The sequence below is a fragment of the Monopterus albus genome, unplaced genomic scaffold (assembly GCF_001952655.1).
Source record: "Monopterus albus unplaced genomic scaffold, M_albus_1.0 scaffold253.1, whole genome shotgun sequence".
NCBI lineage: Eukaryota > Metazoa > Chordata > Actinopteri > Synbranchiformes > Synbranchidae > Monopterus > Monopterus albus.
In genome coordinates, this window is record NW_018128133.1 from 1123043 (window position 1) to 1145247 (window position 22205).

General features: G+C 40.7%; 2 protein-coding genes across 3 annotated transcripts; both read right to left on the reverse strand.

Moving 5' to 3' along the window:
• Positions 1 to 326: 326 nt before the first annotated feature.
• Positions 327 to 14705, reverse strand: phyhd1 (phytanoyl-CoA dioxygenase domain containing 1). Of its 2 annotated transcripts, none has more exons than XM_020621053.1 (11): positions 14640 to 14705; positions 3509 to 3664; positions 3131 to 3206; positions 3000 to 3047; positions 2873 to 2928; positions 2732 to 2794; positions 2607 to 2628; positions 2371 to 2499; positions 2121 to 2237; positions 990 to 1116; positions 327 to 727 (listed from the first exon to the last, which is right to left on the reverse strand). In XM_020621053.1, exons 1-11 carry the CDS (start codon positions 14655 to 14657, stop codon positions 679 to 681), a joined length of 861 nt encoding a protein of 286 aa, XP_020476709.1. In that variant the 5' UTR covers positions 14658 to 14705; the 3' UTR covers positions 327 to 678. The 2 variants fall into 2 exon arrangements, with proteins under 2 accessions (XP_020476709.1, XP_020476708.1); XM_020621052.1 differs by lacking the exon at positions 14640 to 14705 and adding an exon at positions 4390 to 4922 and having other exon boundaries at positions 329 to 727.
• On the reverse strand, positions 7353 to 22092 carry lrrc8aa (leucine rich repeat containing 8 VRAC subunit Aa). The gene is made up of 3 exons (XM_020621051.1): positions 21907 to 22092; positions 12772 to 14896; positions 7353 to 11194 (listed from the first exon to the last, which is right to left on the reverse strand). Exons 2-3 carry the CDS (start codon positions 14884 to 14886, stop codon positions 10919 to 10921), a joined length of 2391 nt encoding a protein of 796 aa, XP_020476707.1. The 5' UTR covers positions 14887 to 14896; positions 21907 to 22092; the 3' UTR covers positions 7353 to 10918.
• Positions 22093 to 22205: the final 113 nt, after the last annotated feature.

Consider the following 22205-nt stretch of genomic DNA (forward strand, 5'->3'; position numbering starts at 1 on the left):
AATTTATGATCATGAATCATGTAAATGTTTCTCTGTGTGTTTTATGTTGTGATGATATTTATTAGCATGATCCTAGTAGTTTGTTTTTGCCATCATTAAAGTTTTAACAGTGTAACATTGCATGTTGAGTGCATCAGGGAAAAGATTTCATTGATATGCCTCATATTTTATGTCCATTTGTTTACAACTTCATCGACGACTAGGATGAGGGACCTGAGTGGCTGCACTTTGACATCAACATGAACCCTTCTTGGTTTAAAATCACTTGTACTTTGTTAGGTTGGGTTTTTTCACATTTAGGTTGCATCTTAAAATGAACATACACCGTTTGTAAAAAAAAAAAAAAAAGAATACTGCTGGCAGGTGACTGAATAAAATATCAGTTGATCAGAAACCTAATGTTTATCCAAATTAATTTTATTGTAAATAATTATGTTTAAAAAACTGTCATGTAAAATTATTGATATATTCACTGAAAACGTGAATTAGTAACAATTTATCCTACACTGACTTTGCTGTCTACATGTAGCCCAGTGAAACAGTTGGTGTCATATGATACAAAACAGCCATGACAAACTGCAGCACATTCGTTCTGGTTAACACATTTCATACACACTGGCCCTTTTTCAGATGAGAAAGAATCTTGTGTCTCCCCGTGGACTGCAGGAAAGACGAGCTTCATTTTGAGTAGAGAGGCGGGAAAGGGAGCTCTTCAGTGGGCTGCAACCTTTAAGGACCAAAGAGATAGAACTGTGGTTCAAACTTGGCTTATGTGACTTTTAATTTATAATTTGCATCTGTAAAAAAAAAAAAAAAGCCTTATTTCTTCTCTCAAAATGTACTTAATAGTGTCACATTAGTATTTCAGCACTTAATTTCATCCGTCCGTCTACATGCTGACCGACAGATGTCTGCTGGAAACACCTGTCTAAGCTAAAAAAACAGAAGCAATATAAGCACAAGAAAGCCACAAACTCCTGTAAACTGACCAGTTGTCAGGGCTCCAGCGGGTGTCCTGGGATTCCATGATGTGGAAGGCGTAGACATGGCGAGAGTCTTTGGATGTGTTTTCAGCACTGCGATGTACCACTTCACCATGGATCAGGACTATAGCACCTGAACACAGGGAGACAGGTGGAGGCTGACCAGCTCTCACAGCTCGATTTGGCAATATAGTACTAAGGCTGTTTTTGTTACCAGTTAATCTGAGTATTTTAAAGTTTGTTTTGTCTATCAATCATCAGAAAACTGAAAAATGCTTGTCACAATTGTCCAAGGTGGCATCTTCACGTGGCTTTTATCCTGATTACTGTCAAACCCAACAACATTCAATTTACAACAATATAAAAACAGCAAACCCTCATGCATCTGGAGCTAGAAGCTGAATTTGCTATCGGAATAGTTGCAGATTCATTTTCTGTTAATTTAAACAAATATGATTATATTATTGGAATAACACGTTTTCTTTTTCTTGCTGAGACTTGACACCACTCTAATGTCTGTATGGTAAACATGAAGCTAAAACCTGGGGAAACAAGCAGCTTGGCTCTGTCCAGAGGTATAAATCCACATAGCAGCATTTTTTACAGGGTGTCATTTATATGCAGGATGAGTGCTCGTCTGGCCAACCTACCCCGCCTTCCATGGACCCATACAGTTCCCCTCTCATTTCCCTTTTTATTGGCTATTTAATTGGACAATTAGAGGATAGGCACTCATAAAAAAGGTACAAGGAGTACGTATTTATGTTGCACAGGTCCATTCTGTTATATTGTTTGTTCCTTGATTTACATACTGTTTACAACATTTGCTTTACATTTTTACTGGAAGGACACAATTTCACCTCTCTCTCCCTATCTCTCTCTCTGTGTCTCTGTCTCTCAGCAATAAAGTGAATGAGCATTTTTCTAAAAATGTCAGACTGTTCCTTTAAAAAATCTATTCTTTCAGCATTCCACTTTGTGCATATATTTTAATGCATATAAATATTTGGTATCTAAATGCGTGACAAAAGCCTCTGATGTATTTTCATCATGTCAGATACTAAACATCCCCAGTATATCTTCACTTCACAGTCACCAGTCATTTACACACTTAAATTTGGGAAGCAAGTGAATTACCTTTTTTGACTGGTGCGGCAACAAGCTTCTCCTCTTCATAGTTCTTCTGTCGACCGATGAAGGCCGTCAGGGGAACGGTGCCCTTCGGGGTTCGAACCATACGGCGAGAAATCCCACCTGGCAAAAGGAGAGGAGTGCTACATGTAAAGACCCTGTGGTATGATAGTGGCTGGGTGACTACTGTCATAATAAGCTGAGTTTGTCCTGTTGAACCAGTCATAGATAGGGTCCTGTAGGATTGTGAGCTTACTGTTGTGTGACCCCGGGATGAACCACAAACAGCCGTTGTCGACAGTAGCATCTTCCAGGGCGATCCACAGCCCCATAACTCTGCCCAGCGGCTCAGTGTACAGAAATGTGGCATCTTGGTGAGGTGTCACTGAGAAACAGACAAGAATCTGCTGCAGAGATAGTTTATGGAAAACATGTTTATAACATAAATCTTTCATACAAATGTCTATTTTGTAATTAGTTTCACCATCTCACCTTCCCCACCGATCCCCGGTTGCTGGAGGGAAGAAGGAAATATGATGATTTTATTCCAGAGTTCTTGAGTAATTTCACGCAACACAAGGAGACGTTTCATAGACCGATAGTGTTTAATGCTTTACCTTAAAAATGTACATGCTTTGCAGTATCACAGGTCTTACAAGACCCAGCTTCTTAGCTATGCCCTGAGAGAACAACATCTGATGTTAAGTCTTGGTCAATCTGTGACATCATTCTCTGATATTGTTCAACAGCTCTCTCACCTGGACTTTGGGCGAATGCGTAACCTTTTTGAGTAAGGGCTCGTAGGCATGCAGTGCTAAGAGAAGAAAACTGGCATTAATTAGGGTCTACCGGAAGGATCTGTGCTCATCCTGTTAGTAATCTTACCATGACCAACTTTATTCAGCGACTGCTGTACTGGTACGATGAATTCCCCTGCAAGCCAAGAAAAGCTCTGTACATCTAATTTGGCATTTGGAGATGTAAAAAATAAAATACTGAATTTCAGGAGAGCTCACCTTTGTCATCAAAAACTCCTTTCTCAAAGAAAAAGCTAATTTTATCTCCACTGGTGATGAAATAATCAGAGCTTCCCTGCAAGTCAAAAGGGAATGAGTGAATTAAGCAGGTGGGAGACACACTCTGCTGACACTGACTAGACTGTTGACATTAGAGTTAGGGATTAGCCTGAGAGGAAGGACACTGGCTCAGTGTAAACACCGATTTAGTGGAGAGGTCTACAGACTGATCACAGACTCGATGCATATAATAAACATAACTGAAAAAATGACTTGCATCTTTGAGTCCAGTATGATGAAAAGCATGTGAGAAAATAAGGCTGAATTAACCGGTGAGTGTTAAAGATGGATCCCTTGTTGCACTGTTCACTGGGTCACCTGTTCCTTGTGCTGCTGGTCATAGGTAGAGAAGGTTGTGCGGCAGTGCTCCGGCACGTCCATGTGGTCCACTATCTCTGCCATCCTCTGTCTCAGCTCATCACACTCCTGGGATGTGAGCAGCCCGTCCAGAACCACATACCCATCCTCCAGATACTAATGAGAGAGAGAGGAGACAATTCACAAGACCAAAGGGATTATGGACAACTCAAGACCTTGCACGTCTGTTTCCACATTCATACAAAGATTCAAGTCATGTAGTAGAAGGATATTTGTTGTCTCAACTCTAAGTCCAGTCTACGGGGTAAAATTCTTTAGCATTTACATGTATGCTCAATTAAATTACTCAATTAAAGTAAGCTACAACAATCAATCAATATAAAATGAATCGTAAACTGTTTTGATAATCAACTCACTACAAATCGATTCCAGTCCTTTTTAGTCTGTTTTTTTTTTTTTTTATAAAGGAAAGGTGTCTACTGTCGTCTCAGGACGGGCTCCTGTCTGTATTCACCAGCGCTCTTTAATTTCTAAAGTCCACATGGAGATTTTACTCTTAAGGCAGATCTGGTGCAGAATAAAAAGGGCATTTGTTCACAAGGGCTGCATGTGACACGTCACTTGTTGTTGCAGCATGTTATATAATAAGCCTGAAATGTGCACAAATACTTTCATGCACCACATAAATATAAACATACTGCAGGGTTATGATACTTTGGCAAAAAAATGACCATCTAGCCTACATCAGTGCTGTTTCCCTCTTTTAATTGACTTTATTGCATTTAAACTTTTGCGATTAAGATTAAAGCATTAAGTGCAGGATATTAATAGGCAGCGGCTCAGTGTGGCTTCATTTAAAGAATTTTTCATGCGATGCTCACCTTCTGCACATCCCTATCCGTCATAAAATCCATGTTGCTCTGCTCGAAGATCTCCACTCCAGCTCATGGGGTAAATGTGTTGTGTCTTATCCGGTGTGTAAGCGCTGATTTCCGACCATGTGACGAGTCTAAATCTATTAAAGTATAACCACACCGAGGTTGCAATAGGATTGTGGATTTTTAACTCTTTCGCTGCGATTAGAGGACTTATTGTACAGTTTCTCTCCATTACGGTGCAGTAAACAGCCAAAGTGCAGCAGTAGCGCTGGACGGCCTCTAGGTGTCGCTGCTATAACATGTAGATAAATACAAATGAACTACAGACTTACCTGGCAGCTGGAGTGGTGGAATATAAACACATACTTGACATACTTGTATTTTACTTGAGTATTTTCATTTCATACTGCTTTATACTTCAATTCTGGCTTCAGTTAAAAAAAAAAACAACCTTTGTGCGTCTCTCAAATATGACAATGCTTAAAATACCCAGCAAATTGTACAACAGGCTAAATTACCAGGACCTTGACCACCTGCAACAATAAAATACTACTAGCACATTAATTCTTTAGTGACAATGGTCCAATAACATAAAAGCCTATATAAAAATATAAACCTGACGTAGACAATTTTTCAAACATGCAGTACTTTTACATTTGATACTTTAGTATCATTAGCAAAATATAACTAAACTGACAATAGACGTTTTGCCCATTTCAAAGTGTTATTAGTGTTATAGCAGCATAACAACGTTACAGTTGACCAAGGTTCAGCTCGTTTTACCTACTATATATTTTATCATATAGGTTCATCATATGTTTTGTAAATAAATAAATAAAATGCAGTGGAGTGAAACATATTACCCTCCCTGAAATGTGATGTAGAAGTATAATACAGCATAAAATTAAATACTCATAGTACAAGTAGTTCAACATTGTACTAATGTACAGTACTTTTTACCACTGGTTGAACTGGTCACGCCCCATAGATACAGATATGTTGTGACGAGAGGTCGCAGCAAAGTGTCAGCTCAGCCTCTGGAATATTTGGAATTCAACAGTACAGTACAAGGTGGAAATTCATCCCTGTGCACCCTCTTAACAAGCTGCCATCCTCTTAGTTAATGAGAGCGCACGCTGTGCTGGTGAAAACCAAACCGGTGGGAAAAAAAAAAAAAATCCACCATCTGAATTCCCAGGCTGGTCCTGCTGGAGAAGCAATAGTGTAAATAATATTCTCTGTGAGAAAGAAACTTAAGAACTTGATGTGACACAGGAGGAAAAGCACTGGCGCCAATGATAACATTTATATACTAGATTGAGTTCGGGTGAGTCAGCTCCAGCCCTGGCACAGTGTGATGACTATAATGACTTACTGAGGCACCTGTTGTTGTGCTTTTGCTGCTAAAATAAGCCAATGTGTCAGCACCAAGTTCTATTACTATGGCTCCTCAGGTGTTAACAATTCCCCTGAAAGAAGAACCAACTAACACTCTTTGCAAATGGATTTAGTTTAGTGTTTATTATTATCATCATGTGTCAGAATAGTACAAAAGTAAGGCCTGAATATTAGGAAATCCAAGTTCAGTTGTTCAATGTTATCGATGTCCTGCTTAAAAAGCCAGTGTCCAGTCCACCCGGCAACAATTAATTAATAATGATACATGTGATACAGACAATCCTGCTAAAACAAGCGTGTCCATCTAGCTTATGTTTTATGTTCCGCAGTGACTGTTGGCAGGGATTCAGTGATCGGCTTTCTGTATGGCTATGATGCACACAAACTGACCAACAAATTCATGCTGCAAAATGAAACGGATGTGAAACTCCCCCCAAAAAGAGAAGCAAAAAACTGTTTTCATATATCCCTGATCTACAGGCATCAAAACACAAACTTAATGTACACAGTAGATACAATCATTTAAAAAAAAAAAAAAAACATTTTACACATATAGGCGGAGATTCAATGGCAATACAGTGCAATCACTGCATCCCACCATCCATCATCTATAATGCTTATCCTGAATAGGGCCGGGGTGGAGGAGTGGGGGGATAAACACCCTGGACAGGTCGCCAGTCTATCACAGGGCTGACACTTAGAGACAAACAACCACACAAACCTACACTCAAGTCACCAATCAACCCAAGTCGCACGTCTTTGGACTGTGGGAGGAGGCCGGAGCACCCAGCTCGAACCCACACAGGCACAAGGAGAACATACGAACTCCACACAGAGAGGTCCCGGCTCAAACCCAGGACATTCTTGCCGTGAAGAGACAACACTAACCACTGTGGCAATCATGGCAGTTTTTAGAAAAGGTTTTTTTGTGTGTTGGGGTTCAACTGACAGTCCAAAAATATTAACAGATAATGTGTGCTGTTACACATAATGCCCACACAGGAGGGTGAGCTCACCTCCATTTACAGTATTTTAGATTGTCAAGAGCTGTTTCTGTTCACCTGTGGGGAACAAAAGCTGTGTCAGAAGAAATCAGCAACGCTGCTGTTAATCCCGCAAATGAGAATCAACCGCTTCTTACGGACTACACCACTTAAGGCATACATAACATACAAACAAAAGCACATCCATTCAAAAGAGAGAGCTCAAAAGCAATTTTGTGCATTTGCACAGAATGAATAAGAAAGTTTTTAAATGTGTTTAGATGAGAGTAGGCTGTTGCTGGTGTGAAACAAATGAAAAAGGGCCTTTTTATGAGTCACTAACACTTCCTACTTTCAGTACTCCACAAATGGCTGGCTGACCTCATCCCAGACCTTCACCCGAATTCACCGACGCTGACATGCAGGAAAAGGACTGTAATTGCAGGTTAAATGCGCTCCTCTTGTGACTCAGAAGGAAATGACTATGGAGGACTGTTTGGCTGTAGTCATAGCACTGGAGGTCAGAAAGAATGACTGAGCCACTTCCCAGTCAAAATATTTGTTCACAGGAATCAGCAGGAGTCAGACAGTTTGGTGGCAACAGATGCGTCATCATGCTGACATAGACTGAACACGGCAGAGCAGAAATGGAGAAAGGTCTGCACGGCAATTTTAACAAATCCAACTATTCTGAGAAGGTGTGAACAAGCGATTGCCTGTGATGCCCTGAGAAAGATTTCTATGGCACTCCCAAACTTACAAGACTAACACTGACTACACATGGTCTCCTAAGAATAAATTAGTCTTTAAAAACAAAGTGGTTGCTGTGATTATCCAACCTCTAATGGCATGACCAAGTTAAGGTCAAACTTGCTTTACAACTGTAACTGCTGTGCATTGAACATCCTAATTTGACACTCAGTGGTGCAATGCAGGAGAGAGACTTTGTGTCAGCAGCACTGCACCACTACAATGAGCCATACTCCTATATCAAATTCACCTGGGAGTGACAAAAGTTGCCCTACAACTTGTCCCTATTATCTGTGGTCAGCTACTGCACTGTAAGGTATATACAGACGGGTGACAAATTAAAGGACAAACCAACAAAGTGTCTCAGTAAGGTGCTGGGCCACCATGTGCCACCAGAACAGCTTCACCTTGGCACTGACTCCCCAAGTCTCTGAGTTCTGCTACAGGGATGAACACCATTCTTTCAAAAGATATTCCCCCATTTGGTGTTTTGATGATGGTGGTGCAGACTGCTGTATAACATGTCCAAAATCTAACAAAGGTGTTGAATTAGGCTGAGATCTGGATCAGATCACTGCAAAGACCATAGCATTTGAGTTGCATCATTTTCCATGCACGATGCCTCATGCCCTGCGGGTGAAGGCACTGCCATCCAAAGAGAAACCACTCCCATCTCTGTCTGCAGCTTTGGAGGTAAAGGGTTGGTGGTCAGTCCCTGGCTTCTCCTGTCCATGTCTTAGGCAAGACATTGAACCCAAATTGCTCCCAGTGATAACACCATTGTGGGTGTGCACAATTAGTGTAAGGAGCTCCTGTGCATAGAAAAGCACTAGACAAAGCCATCAGGATAGAAATGTTTCATTGTAGGATAAAGGTGATCACTCAGCCTTCCCTTTAAAGCCCTGATTCTCCCAAGGGAACTTTCCCGGAGAAACGGGAACCTTCTGGGGAACTTGGCTCTTCTACCTGCATTTCCACAGGGGGGGAACCAGAGTCTAAACTTAGTTCCAGGGTGGAGTTCTACCCCCAGATGGGGAATAGTATTTTCTGAAGGTCCAAATATCTGCAGTACATTGGTTCATTCAGGTTTTTCCTTTAACTTGTCGCCCATCTGTATTTTTGCAGGTTAATATATTACTAAGTGACTTGACTATTTGCATTTGTTTTCTGGCATTGAACAGGTCAATGTCACCATCTGTGGAATATAATGAAAAACAAGTTTTTGCTCTTACTTGGCACCACAAAAGAACGAGCATATCAAAGGGGACGTGCAACTTAAAACAAAAGTTGAGATGTCTTTGGAATTACTGCCTCTCTCCCTCCCTGTACTGCCGTCCATTGTCTATGACCTTTTCTTCCAAACTTTAATACTAGTTGCTAGTCAACCCATTCAACACAACAGGACTGCACTTAAGACTATGTGATAGCACTTTACAAGTGACTCCTCAAAGGGCATTTGGATTTAGCCAAGGCATCAGTGAAACAAAAACTCACTGTTAATCTCTTAAAAAATGCGCAGCAAAAAGAAACAGCTGGTAACAACAACACATACATGAAATAAAGACACTAAACATGAACTATGTATTTTGCAACATGAAAACAAAAACTGTGATTATTAACAGGGCACAAGGTTGTAAAGGACGCCTGGTTTGAGCAACCATAGCAGAGTTACTCCAAATTAAATCCGAGATCTTAACAAGAAAAGTGTTTCAAGCAGACAAAGCATGTTGCACAAACTTAGACCATGGATGTGGAAATCACAGTGAATGTTTCCCTTGTGTAGGTTTCCTTCCCCTCTGTAATTTCCTGTTTGTCCTGATTTTGCTCATGAATGGATAAACAAAGCGCTGACAAATGTCCATTTTTCCCTGGAATAAACTCACCATGACAAATAGAAGGGCAAACACAGCTGGGCACGAGAGGCACCAACAGCAACACTTCACCGACGGTACCTTGTGACGACTGCCTTCTGTAATAACCATCAAAGGTCCCATAACTCAAACTCATACCAAGAATTAAAAGTACCTTGATTCTCAATCATTTTATTGGTCTATATTATCTGTCTGTTGCATCTGTGCACGCCTGCATGCGTTTGATTAAAAAAGTCGACTGTGACAGTGAATTTTCTAAATGCTTGGGTCTCCGTAGCAACAACAAACATCATGTCAGCAAGGTTACAAACTGTGTAATTACAATCTAGTGAGTCGCGCAACTTTGTAGACCTCAACTGAACAAAGGTCACTTAAGATCGGACTGCAGGCAATAAGCTTAAAATACTATCTATTCTTAAACAAAACAACAAATCAATAGCTGGGTAGAATCAGTCACTCACTTAAGTTTGAATCAATCCAGTGCAGTATGATTCACAGGCCCAACCACAATACCAGCGAGTGGTACTGTTGGGTCACAAACTTATGCATCTTGAAGTCAGAATAAATTCTTTACCTTGTTTCAACAAGCTCAGACATACTGGCACGAAGCTCACACACCTTAAGACACAGAAATGTGCAGGATTTTTAGTCATGCAAAAATAAGATAAATCCATTTTCATACACCTAAATAAGATATGATGCTAAGTGAAGACAAATAAAGAAGAATGCTTCACAGCTCCCTCACAGATGACAAAAAACCTGCCACACAGGCTGACCGTATAAATTATTGACTGCAGGCTATTTAGACTCTGTACTGCAGAGTTTGTTCCCGGCAGCTTGTCATTTCATCAGTCATCTTATTTAAGGCCTAAGCTGTGAGCTCACCAGTGGGATGATTGTTTTGATCTTCAGCACAGAGTCATTTTGCTCACTTACTAAGACAACAGGGATAAACCTTCATGCCTCAACGCACTGCCCATCAGTTGCACTAGAATTGTTTTTCTACTAACGTGGGGCGATTCTGCGTCACACAATATGCTAATTTAACAGTAAAAAAGTTGAGAGGTAAAATTTGAGTCTTAAAGCCAGAAGAAGGTCCGTGAGCATGTTTGAGTTGTGCATGTATCCCGTGGCCATCAAAGTAGCAATAGTAAGCACATTTAGCTCAAAGCTGAACTGTGTTTTAGCTTACTCTAATGAACTGGTTTGCTTAAAAGAGGCATGCATACTGAACATCAACTGCTAGCATCCTTGCAGCTTGTTATTTAGAATGAACATAAAGGAAAGTCACATAATTGAAGTGTGGTTATGAGGTTTTCCTTGACAGCCATGATTCTGCTCATTTCCAGAAAGACATTCTTGGAGATTTGAATTCTGACATCAGTTCTTTTATGGATCCTGTCACGGAAGCCCCATCAACCAACAATGCAAACCTCTGAGGGTTTGCATTGCTTTATAAACAAAATCACTCCGCTTGTTTATTTCTCAAATCAAACTTCTTTCCTCTGCAGATCTCCACTGAGCCCTGCCTCAGGCTTGCTCTTTATCAGCTCTCCACAGCTGTTCTTTGACTTCTGATGGCAGTGTGTTGAACAGGTCCTCCTCCACCACCAGACCACTTCTCTTCAACAGCCGACACTCGCCGAGCTCTACGGGGAGACACTCTAGACGGTTCCCTCTCAGCTCCAGCTGGGTCAACCCAGTAAGTTCTCCGAAGCGTGATGGCAGCGACTGCAGGCAGTTGTTTCCCAGATTCAGAGTGCGGAGCTTCTTGCACTGGAACAGTTCAGGGGGCAACGTCTCAATCTAAAGGGTAGAGATAAGAGATAAAGGGCAGAATAAGGCGCAGTGTTAAAGTAGCACTGAACCGGTTAATGTCTAATCCATATGCCATGGCCACATGAGACAAAGACCCAAGATGTGAGCAAAGGGTATTTAAGAAACATAGGCAAAAATGTAATGCAACCAAAATATGGAGGAAACAAGCCAAAATTAGATTAAATATCAACCAACATTTGATGTCACAGTTATGGACTAATGTCTCGAAACTAATTCAGAATACCGGAAAAAAAAAAAAGGACAAAATGCTTCAATAATTTAAAACCTAACCATGTAATCTTGCAGCCTTTGTATGCTCCTTGTCCTATTTGTAATTAACACCATTAAAAACTCTAAAGCTCTAAACAGGTATTATTCATTGATGTCCAGGAAAAGCAGCACCCCCCCAGAACCTCTACACATGGATACAGTATTACTCAGCTAATTTGATTGGATAATTTGTCACCAGCCCCCCTTAGGCAAGACGAGCCTTAAAAACCCAAGAAGTGCCAGAATGGTCCCATTAAATGGAACTATTTGTGGCTGTACACAATCCTATTTTCAGTGTGCAGCCACACAAGCAGACATAGTAAAATGGCAGCCATCATTTCCTTTACTGAAAACACATGATGTGTGTATGCTTTTGAGGAGAATGTTGTTTTACTAAATTCCTCACAGTTAACAAACTGCCTCCTTCTGAATGAAATTCCTACAACGTAAATCAAACTGAATTTTCATAAGATCTAATTCAAACACCTGCCTGTAATGGCAGGGTTTGGCACAACCCTTAAGTTAATAATCTTTGCAAATGAAATAAACAACAGCCTAAATATGTACATATTTTGATCAGCCATCTTCCCTTCTAATGGAGAGACTGAATTAAACTGTGCAAAGGGCAAAGAGTAAATCATGCACAAAGTACCATGGTAGTCTCAGAAAAATAGTGTAATTATAGCATACATTTGATGAAGCTCAGAAATCCCTAATGGTTTCTACTGAATAGCCCGAAGGAAGAAAAATAAAAGGACAAGCTGTAAAAGTCTGTTTCATTCCAAACAGAGGGACTTCTATCAAATATGTTTGACAGCATAATTTGACTGCTGTATACAGAACAAGACTATACTGTACTGTACTATAACACACCGCTGAATGGCTCAGTGTTTTATTTCAGTCATTGGACATCAGATAAACAGACCAAGATTATATCAGTGTTTTCAACCTTCCTGTAGCCTGAATTTGCATCAAATGGAGAAAAACATGAATTTCTAATGACAAATTTCTATTGATAAAACTGAAAAGCTGTAAAAAAAAATCTCAGTCATCATCTTTAAAACCATCATTTCCAACATATAGATGAATGTCTCACCATTTGTAAACACTGACTTAAACATTTAAGTTAAAGACCTGACTATAAATGCCTTATACCTTATTTGGCTGTTGAGCTAATCTTATTCACACGTGACAGAGAGTGATAGAAAGCTGGAGACCAGAAAGTAGGAAATGGGAATGAATTAAATAAAAACATGCACCGGACAAATTGAAGAGATTTGTTTTTTGTTTCTCACCCTGTTTGCTGTCACAGCGAAGTACTGCAGGTTCTGAAGGAAACCCACATCAGCATGGATGCTGGTCAGGTTGTTGTGACTCAGGTCTAAGAAGCGCAGCTTGCGACAGAAGAACAGCTGGCTGGGGATTTGCTCTATCTTGTTCCTGTTCAGATACAGCCTCTCCAGGTTGGTAAGTGTTCCGATCTGAATGGGGATGTAGGCAATCTGGTTGTACCACAGCTTCAGGCACACGAGCCGATGCAGGTGTTGGAAGCTGATGATTTCCTCTACCGTCTTCAGATTGTTGTCCTTCAGGTCGATCTCCTGCAGGTTGTGCAAACTAAAGATCGAGTGTGGAATGCGCTCAAGATCACAACGAACAAGCTCGAGCTCTGTCAGGTTGACCATTTTCTTCAGGCTGTTGAGCACCATCAGCTTGGTACCCTCGTTATTTATTGAGAGCTTCTGGAGGTGCACACCAACGTCCGTCACCACCTGTGGCAGCTTGGTCAGGTTGCTTTTCAGACGCAGCACTTTAAGACTCTTGAGCTCTCTGAGACCATCTATGACAATGTAACGATTGTTCTCTGCACTCAGGTTTCCTGTTAGATGCAGCTCTCTGAGATTCTTCAGGCTGTAGATCCACAGAGGGATCTCCTTGATGTCAGTGAACTTGATGTGGAGGGACTTCAGGTTTTCTCTCAGGAAAGCCAGAGCTGGAGCCTCAATTTTAGCTGGTGTATGATAGAGCCACATCTCCCTCAGGCTGGAAAGCTGAGCAATGATTGGGGGAATAGTTACATCGGGGATAAGCTCTAGCTTGAGCACTTCTAGCTCTATCAGATCAAACACTGTGTCTGGGATCCCACTGAGCATGAAGAGATGCAGTTCCAGCTTATCCTGGGAGTTCTTGGTGATGCGCTGCCTCAACTTCTCCAACGTCCACTCATTATTCAGGTTCAGCTGCCTCAGCTTGTTCTCACTCACCTCTGATAGAAAAACAGCAAAGCGTTTAGAGTAGAGAGGGTCATACTGATCTATCATGTGTAACATGAAGGCAAAGTCGTTCTTCAAATCAGGGATGTCACTATAGCTGCTCTCCTCTCGGATCGATTCAAAAGAGTATCGTTTGAGGGAGCGCCTGAGCATCCAACACAGAGTATACATGCAGATAAGCCCGTAAACCACCACCAATATGATGTAGAAACAGGCCAAAATCTTGAAAAGCGTTGCTAACGGGTGAGCACAATAAAAGATACTGTACCCTGTTAGCTTCTGAATGTTCACCGTGCACACCACACTGAACCTGATGTAGCGCACATAGTAGGCAGTGTAGATAATTATCAGTATAAACTTGATTGCTTTGATGATGGTCTGACGTATGTAAATACGGTAGACTATGTCCCCTTCCTCCACGTGGATCCTGAATTTCTTCACCTTCTCAAAAAGAGCCTTGGCCTGCTCCCCTTCCTTTTTATCTAAAACCCCTGTTTCAGAGCGATCTACAATTCCCTGTTCAATTCTGGACTTTGTTCGTTGAAGCATGGGGATGCTAGCCTCAACATCCTCATTCACTAAGGAGGATTTTATGTCCATGGAACCATTCATTTTTCCGGGAGGCTTGGGATCTCTCTCCTCCACCACAGTCTCAGACAAAGCCCTTGTTGTCCATGGGGAATCAAAGCACTTGAGGAGGATGGAGACAAAGTGCTCCAGTTTAGAGCTTGTGCGGGGGAACTTGAACCAGAAATTGCTGCAAGCCAGGAAGATAAGGGTGTGGAGTAGCACTAGGTAGGGGAAATATTTGGCAAACCAGTGTAGCTCGTTCTCGTAGCAGACAGCATCGACATAATTATACTGGTGACGATCGAGATCATACTGGATACCTTTGGGCTCTGGTGCATAAGGGATGGTCATGTTTGGGATGGGCATGGTCTCACATGACTTATTGATCACCCACTTGCAGGGCAGGCAGATCATCTTGTCTTGTGTGACCTGCAATGTACCACCAAACACTGCAATCATCAGCATGACGATTGAGATGTAGTCGGTGAAAACGTCCCACCATGGCTTCAGGATACGGTACGCTGGCTGGGTGTCAGCAAAGTACCGGAGCTCTGTGATGGGAATCATGATGGTTTATCTAAAAAAAAACAGAAAAAAACAAAACAAAAAAAAACAGAAAATGAGTTGGTGACGTGAAATTTAAGACAGAATAACTATTTTAAAAACATTTGTGCTTACTTTAGAATTTTAGCAAATCAAAACGTTACTTAACATTTGAAAACACTGTTGTATGTTGAGGCTGAAATAAAATTGAAGACATTAAATTTCATTTAATTAATTAAAATCAGTCTCTTTGTGTACAACTACATTTTGTAAAGAATCACATCACACTTCGTACTGTAGAGTTCATATGTTTATAGTTATTTTAGTTACCTCTGACTACCTACAAATTAATAACATATTACCATCACCATTTCTTATCCAAGTAGAAACAAATTCCCCTTTTTGGTCATTGTATATATCTCATGCAGAGGATTTAGAAGGAAGTCAGGTTTAAACTTGCCAAGTCTTGAGTTTCTTACACTGTGAGAAATAACTCCTTACTCAGTATCAGTATACAGTGGTTTGCAGAACATCATGCACGCCTATTTAAGAATGCACAGAATCTCACACAAATCTTTCTAAGTTCTGGTTCGAATCAACAAGTCTTATATATTGTTAACCAATGATTTCTAATTAATTTATTATCATACATGCAGTCCAGTCAGCATATTAAAGGCCAAGTGTGAAGGTCAAGCAGGTAGCACATAAAGAACATCACTGTATATGTGTCAGGGATATTCTGGATGTCACACATGTGCCAACAGCACGCTGCACTTCATGTATAGCAGAGTAAACAAGCATGAAGGGACCACAGACCCTGACACAGCATGCCTGTTCAAACAAGTCCATGTTTCTCCAGTTGTCCTGGTGTTCAGCGATTTCTCTGCATGAACATGTTCACAGCACACTGAAACTTTAGCAGTCTTTAGAAGCAGTTTATTCTTTAGAAGTAAGTCAGATCACATTCGCACATCTCAAAAGAAGACAATGACATGCATTCTAATTTCTTGATAAATGTCTTTGTCCAGTGGGTTGTTGTCACTACTTGCAGAAAAAATTATCACAATGAACCGTAAATAAAATTATGTCAAACAACTTGAGCTTTGACTTAAACTCTCAGCAAAATGGAAGGAAAACCAAGTGAGACAGCACTACTGAGCAAATAACCAATAAACCTCAAGATCGAAAGACTCCCAGGTGTTAGGTATTTTTAGTCAGATAGAAATTGGATAGATACTTTATGTATTAGAAATGTTTAGTGGAGATAGGATGTCTAGTTAGACTGTTAAATGCTTAGGCCTGCTTATGAGTTTCTACAGGGTACATCTGGTCAAGGATAACTAGAGAGAAGAGTTGATGACTGTCAGCAGACAGGATGTTTAATATTATTATTATGACGTGTATAACTGTAGCCTTAGCCATAATATGTTCTTATGTTTAATATCATGACATGTTACTAGAGGTCGTGTGAGAATGTTTTTAGCTACACACCACTTAATCAACAGACACACACATTGATTTGCTTCATGTTTTGACTACTGCTATGACCAGCTGCAAAGCTGGCACCAGAGACGTCTCGGTTGACGTTTCTGTGTAGTATGGGGCTAGCCCAACCGAGGTGATATAATGTATAGGCCTGGTGGGTTCAGGGTCCTTCATCTTACATCTGCCTGCGAGCAGTTTGGAGGTGTAAGATACCTGAGTATGTAATGTTAATTTTTACCTATGTTCATGGAATAAATCAGCACTGTTTTGTAGTTACTTGGACTGTCTCGACTCTCAGAGTTAGTATGGTAAAAAGTACCGGGTACAACACAGGCATCCATTTGCATTTGAGTATATCTGTCAAACCACAATGAAGCTATTTCCTCACACAGTAAATGTGCGGGTAATGCAAGAAATATAGCTGTCTTGGCAGTTTTTTTCTGCTCAAACTGTGTCAGAGTTTAATGTTAACACTGGACCAAGCTGTCACATTGAATAGAAACACAATACTGTATGGTCAAACCCAATATTGTAAGAGAATATTCAAATATTACAGTCTTATCACTTGTGTTTTCAATTTAAACACAAAGTTTGGAGGAGTTGATTAAAAAAAACTCTCCAGAAGTGTATCTCCCTGTCCAGTCAATGTACCCCTTGCTTACAGGAAAAGGCTGAAAGAGGATAGCTGGTCAAGTGGTAACAAAAAACCATTGTTTTATCCAGTTCAAACCAGAAGTGCAGTACAGGCACCGTGGGACTTCTCTGTTAGGTCACTGTTGTACCTCAGCTCACACAGTACGGCACACAGACACACCAGCAGCTCCACACACATCCTATTATGATCACTCACATGGTATAAATAACAACACCCATGCTCTGACACTAATGCAGCTTCCATTCTAATGTAGGGTAACACACAAAAAAAGAACAGCCCCTATAGTAAATAGGTTTAGGCTGAAGGTTTGACAATAGGAAATTATGGTTTTACAACAGACTCACTTTCTCTGTTTTCTGGTACCAAGCACAGATGGCAGAAAAACCTGAAGCAGTAATGGCCTATCACATGACTGCACTGAGGTCACATAAACTGTATAAAGATTCATGTTACATGACTTAAAATAAAGCTTCAAATTTCTGAAGAGCTTCACTCTTCCGTCCAGAATATAAAAAATACATTTCCGTCCTAGTGTGACATAATTCAATACACAGTTAAACCTACCAAAAGCTGGGGGAGCATGCTTATGGAAACCCCAATATTCATGTTATCACTGGACCCCACAATGAGTATCAGGCCATGCCATCATAAACGTGCTCAGCCCCATGACACGTCATTCTCTAGCCCTAACCTACAGTACCTCTAAACTGACTTAACCTACTTTTAGAGTTGCTTTTAGCTGTACCCTCTCCCAGGCAAACAGCAAACACCCATCAGCTTGACCCAGCCTTATATCCACATTGTATTTGCTTCAGCTATGCAGTCATGGCTGACCACACTGATTTAAATGGCATTTGCATGTGAATGCCACAGCAACCAGTTTCCTTCTGTCAGCTGATGTTGCTTGGCTCCATGCACTGTGATATGCTTGGACCAAACTCACCCCATCTATGCTGAACATTCCCTACAATGTAACTGTGTTTAAGAGCTTATAAAACTGCATCCCCTGGGGTCCACTTCCTTCCTGTTAAGACTGCTGGCGCTGTACTCTGCTCTGCTACATCCCTAGACTGAGGGCGTCATCTCCAGCCTTGCTTTTTGCACATCTGAACTCCTGTCAAGCTGCTAGACAGAGCTCCAAAATATCCTTTCTATACAGGGCCACACTGCTGAGGCAGCATGGGGCTTGCCAGCCACTTTCTAATGTGGCACTAAACATTCTTGCTAACTTTAGGGGCCACAACAGTTGTGACAGCAGAGCACATTACATGCTCCACAGTCTGAGTTTGTCTGTCTCAATGTCTCTGGACTCTTAATGCTATCCACTACCTGCTGTCTCAGGCTTTATCACTATGAGCTGCATCATACCACCTACCTAAACTTTTAACTGGCTTCTGCAACACTGGTGGAACTGCCTCCAGTTTACTAGAACGCACACCCTTAACAATTGAAATACTCCATTTCACTAGAATAACCTTCATCCTAGCCCATTGAGCCTATTGTTCAACTGATCCACCAGTCTCACTGACTTTACTTGAAGAGAACATAAAACCTCTGACACTTTATTAGGCCACAGAAAAATAAACACTAGCTTATCTTCACACTGCACATCTTCCCAAACCGCCCCTCCACAATTTCAACCAAGGACTTCTCCTCTGATGAACTAATGCTATCTGGTAACTCTCGACACCAAAAATAGTGGAGGAATATGTTGTCCAAAACCCAAAAATAAAACTGGATTAAAGAAGAAAAGGTCACGACTGGATTATATAACGACTGTGCTGTTGGCTTCCTGTTTATAGCTGTACCCAGTACATTTCTCCTGAATTTGTTCCCTGAACAGATATGCTTTTGTGTAGGCATTTTGTGTTCATGAGGCCCTGACACATGGGGTGAGAAAGGTGCATGTAAACCTGGCCACTGTGAGAGCCAATATACTATATTACAGGGCCAAATACAATTTCCCTCAAGGACATCAGCGTCCCTCAACTGAAGCTACAAACTGAAAAACATCCTGACTGATACATCTTTTTGCAGAGTATACTCTACCATCTCCTCTGAAAAGAACATGAAGTCAGAGGTTGACTTTGTTTAACTGAATTACTAAAAAGTTACAACCAGAATCAACAAACATAAATAATGTGCACAATGCACTGTGCCCCGTCCAGGCTGGGAAAAGAGCCAGCAACCCAGAAAAATTTAAATGGTTTAGAAAATAGATGAATTTATGGATGGAAAGATGGATGAAGTCCAGAATTACCATCATTTAAAGAAGACCCTGGCATTTATTACATTCCATTAGAATAATATGTGCTTTTAGTGTTTGGTACATCTGTCAATATTCTCTCTGCAATGACCTCACAAATTTGTATCTAAGTACTAGATATACCCAAGGGAGCTTCAAAGTCCTACTGGTGCACACACTATTCATGAATAGGTGAATTAAGGGATGATACGTTTGGGGAATTCTTTCAAAAGCTGTCAGTAGTTGACACCATAGTATCAGATCTCAGTGTTGTGTCAAAAGCAGGCAGGATATGATTATTGCTCGACACATACTGGACTACAGGTAAGATTTAAGGTTTAAGATGGCATCACAAAAGTTTCTGGCCATCTCATATTGAAAATCAGTTTGTGATGGGTGCGCAAGAGAGTTGATGATTAGTCCACTGACACGAAATCAACCAGAAACTATTCAGGTTAATTGTTTAGGTTAGTGTTTCTCCCCTCAGGACATCACTCTGATGAACACTTAACCAACGGCAGTATGATTGCACAATAACCCTCAGTGCAATACCTTTAAATATATCTCATACAGATTGGTACAGGTCTCTATTTTTAAGTACTCTAATCTTATTCCTACTTATCTCATTTCACAATGAGCATTCCTTGTCTGTCTGCATTGTTTACTGCCTGTTTATACTGCTTATTTTGCATTGTTTACCCTGGTTGTTGCTTGTTAATACTGCTTATTATTTCTGTTATATTACACAACCTTATGCTGGTTTACTGTTTACTTGCCCCTTGCATGGTGATATGTACATGCACATTGAGAGCCGATGTACACAAGTCAAATTCCTCATGTGTCCGACACACCTGGCCAGTAAAGCAGATTCTGATTCTTAATAGGTCTGGACTGCTGGCTGGACAAAAGAGGACATTTGAAGACATCACATTATGTTATAGAAAACTCTGATCAGCATTTTTTATTCAATTACTCACTTAGCCAACAGAAAACTAAAGTTATTTGTATCCTTAGAGTAAATAATGTAAAGATATCACAATCTTACAAATCAGACAAGTGAAAGAGATGCTCGCCTCCAGCTTTCTCTCTCTCTCTCTCTACCCATTTGTGTTTGTGGTCATTTTGTGTGTCTTCGTGTGGTTTGCATCTCTTTGTAAAAGTGTTGCAACTGTTTGCAATCCTTTTGTGTCTCTTGGTGGTCATTTCATATCTCTTTTTGATAATTTTGTATATCTTTGAGGAACTTGCATCTCTTTGGAAATATTCAAGTACAGATACCTCACAATTGTACTTAAGTAAATGTAACTTAGTTACGTTCCACCACTGATTTTGTATCTTATTCTGGGATATTCTGCAGGCGAGGACCAGTGGCTCCTGACCCCTTGGACTCCTGGGTTTTCGACTAGTAGGCCCATTCAGTAATCTATCCATCACTAAAACTGACAGCTCAAAGACTGAATTTTATATTGACATCAGTGAAGAAACTCTCATGGTTTGATTACATCTTGGCAAAATCTGATCTGCTTCATAAGGTCAGTATCTGCTTCAATACGATTTTACAATTCATGTTGATGCATCCAGGACTCTACACTCCTGAATACAAGATTTCTTCTGCACAAATAACCTTTCACTCTAATTTTCCTTCATCTGCCTGTTTCTGGGTTTAATTGAAGCCCATTCTGACTGGGTGTATTTTCTGAGGTGTGGATGTTAAAAACTGTAGTCACCTGTAGATATAAAGAGTTCAGGATCATATTCTTGCCAGCTGATAAAGAGATCACTGACATCCAGAGATCCTGAAATCATGAGATGTTCCCTGTACCTTGAAAACAAAATACTTTTTGATGGACTGCCTGTGCGAAACAGATCTCAGCCCATCTATCCAGCCCTGGCAATGGCAGACTAGAGGCATTAAGTGACTGAGATAAGCAAGGCAGTGTTGGCTGACTAACCCTAAAATTACCCATAACCATTACGTGCCCAACCTTAACCCTTAATCCAACCTAAAATTCAATGATTTACACAGTGGGAACCAGCATCTGTTTGCCACCAGGAAGGCCCAGTCCCCACAATGTGGGTGGGCTCCCGGTATTGAGTCTCTACAAGTATAGAAAAACAATACCACACACATTCACAATACCCATCTGAGACAAAGCCCATTTAAAACCAGTCTGAAAAGAAAAAACACGTTGATGATATAACTTAACTGATGTGCCTAGCTTCAATGTGACTGGTTAAAAGACCAATAATGCACAGTCAGATTTCCACATTACCACAAAATACACCAATAATGTGATAAAAGCTTTTACGCGGACATAATACAAACACCACACCAGCCACTCAATCGCTCACATACAAATTACGGCAACATTTTCTAACACGTTTGTGCTGCAATAAAAAAAACTAAAGATTCGCTATGAACTCGACAACACAATGGGGCCGCCACTAATAGTTACTTTAATTATCGATTATTCTGTTGATTCATTTTTTTACATTAATCAAATTATCTGCCTGCTTTTATTTCCCACATACTAAGAAGATCTCTTCAAATGTCTTGTTTCGTCTGACCAACAGTTCAAAACCCAAAGACATTGAGAGGCGATGGGAAACAATGTCTCACACCGACGGCCGAACCACAGAATAGAGCAATAACACCCACCTGGTTTGTTAAAGTTGGTGACTGTCGCCTTTTCAGTACACGGGAGACACATTTCTTTAAGGTTTCCGAGCGGCCGAGGCTGGCCAGAGACTGGGCCGGACTACCGAACGGCAACCACGGACAAGAAACACACAAGAACGCGCAGCTTCAGTGGCTCGCGCTCGCAAGAAAACGAAATGCTGCTGCACGAGGCTGCCGGAAGTACTAACACGTAGGCATTTTCAAAATAAAAGCACGCCCAAGCATTACAAAAATGAAAAGAAATTAATACTTTCTGTCATAATTAATTGTGCAGAATA

Coding starts and splice junctions, on each gene's coding strand:
- lrrc8aa (XM_020621051.1), bottom strand. CDS start 14,886: ATGATTCCCATCACAGAGCTCCGGTACTTTGCTGACACCCAGCCAGCG. Junction 11,195..12,771: donor TCGCTGTGACAGCAAACAGG/GTGAGAAACAAA, acceptor TCTACCCTTTAG/ATTGAGACGTTGCCCCCTGA.
- phyhd1 (XM_020621052.1), bottom strand. CDS start 4,422: ATGGATTTTATGACGGATAGGGATGTGCAGAAG. Junction 3,665..4,389: donor CGGATAGGGATGTGCAGAAG/GTGAGCATCGCA, acceptor CTCTCTCATTAG/TATCTGGAGGATGGGTATGT. Junction 2,500..2,606: donor ACCGGGGATCGGTGGGGAAG/GTGAGATGGTGA, acceptor TCTGTTTCTCAG/TGACACCTCACCAAGATGCC.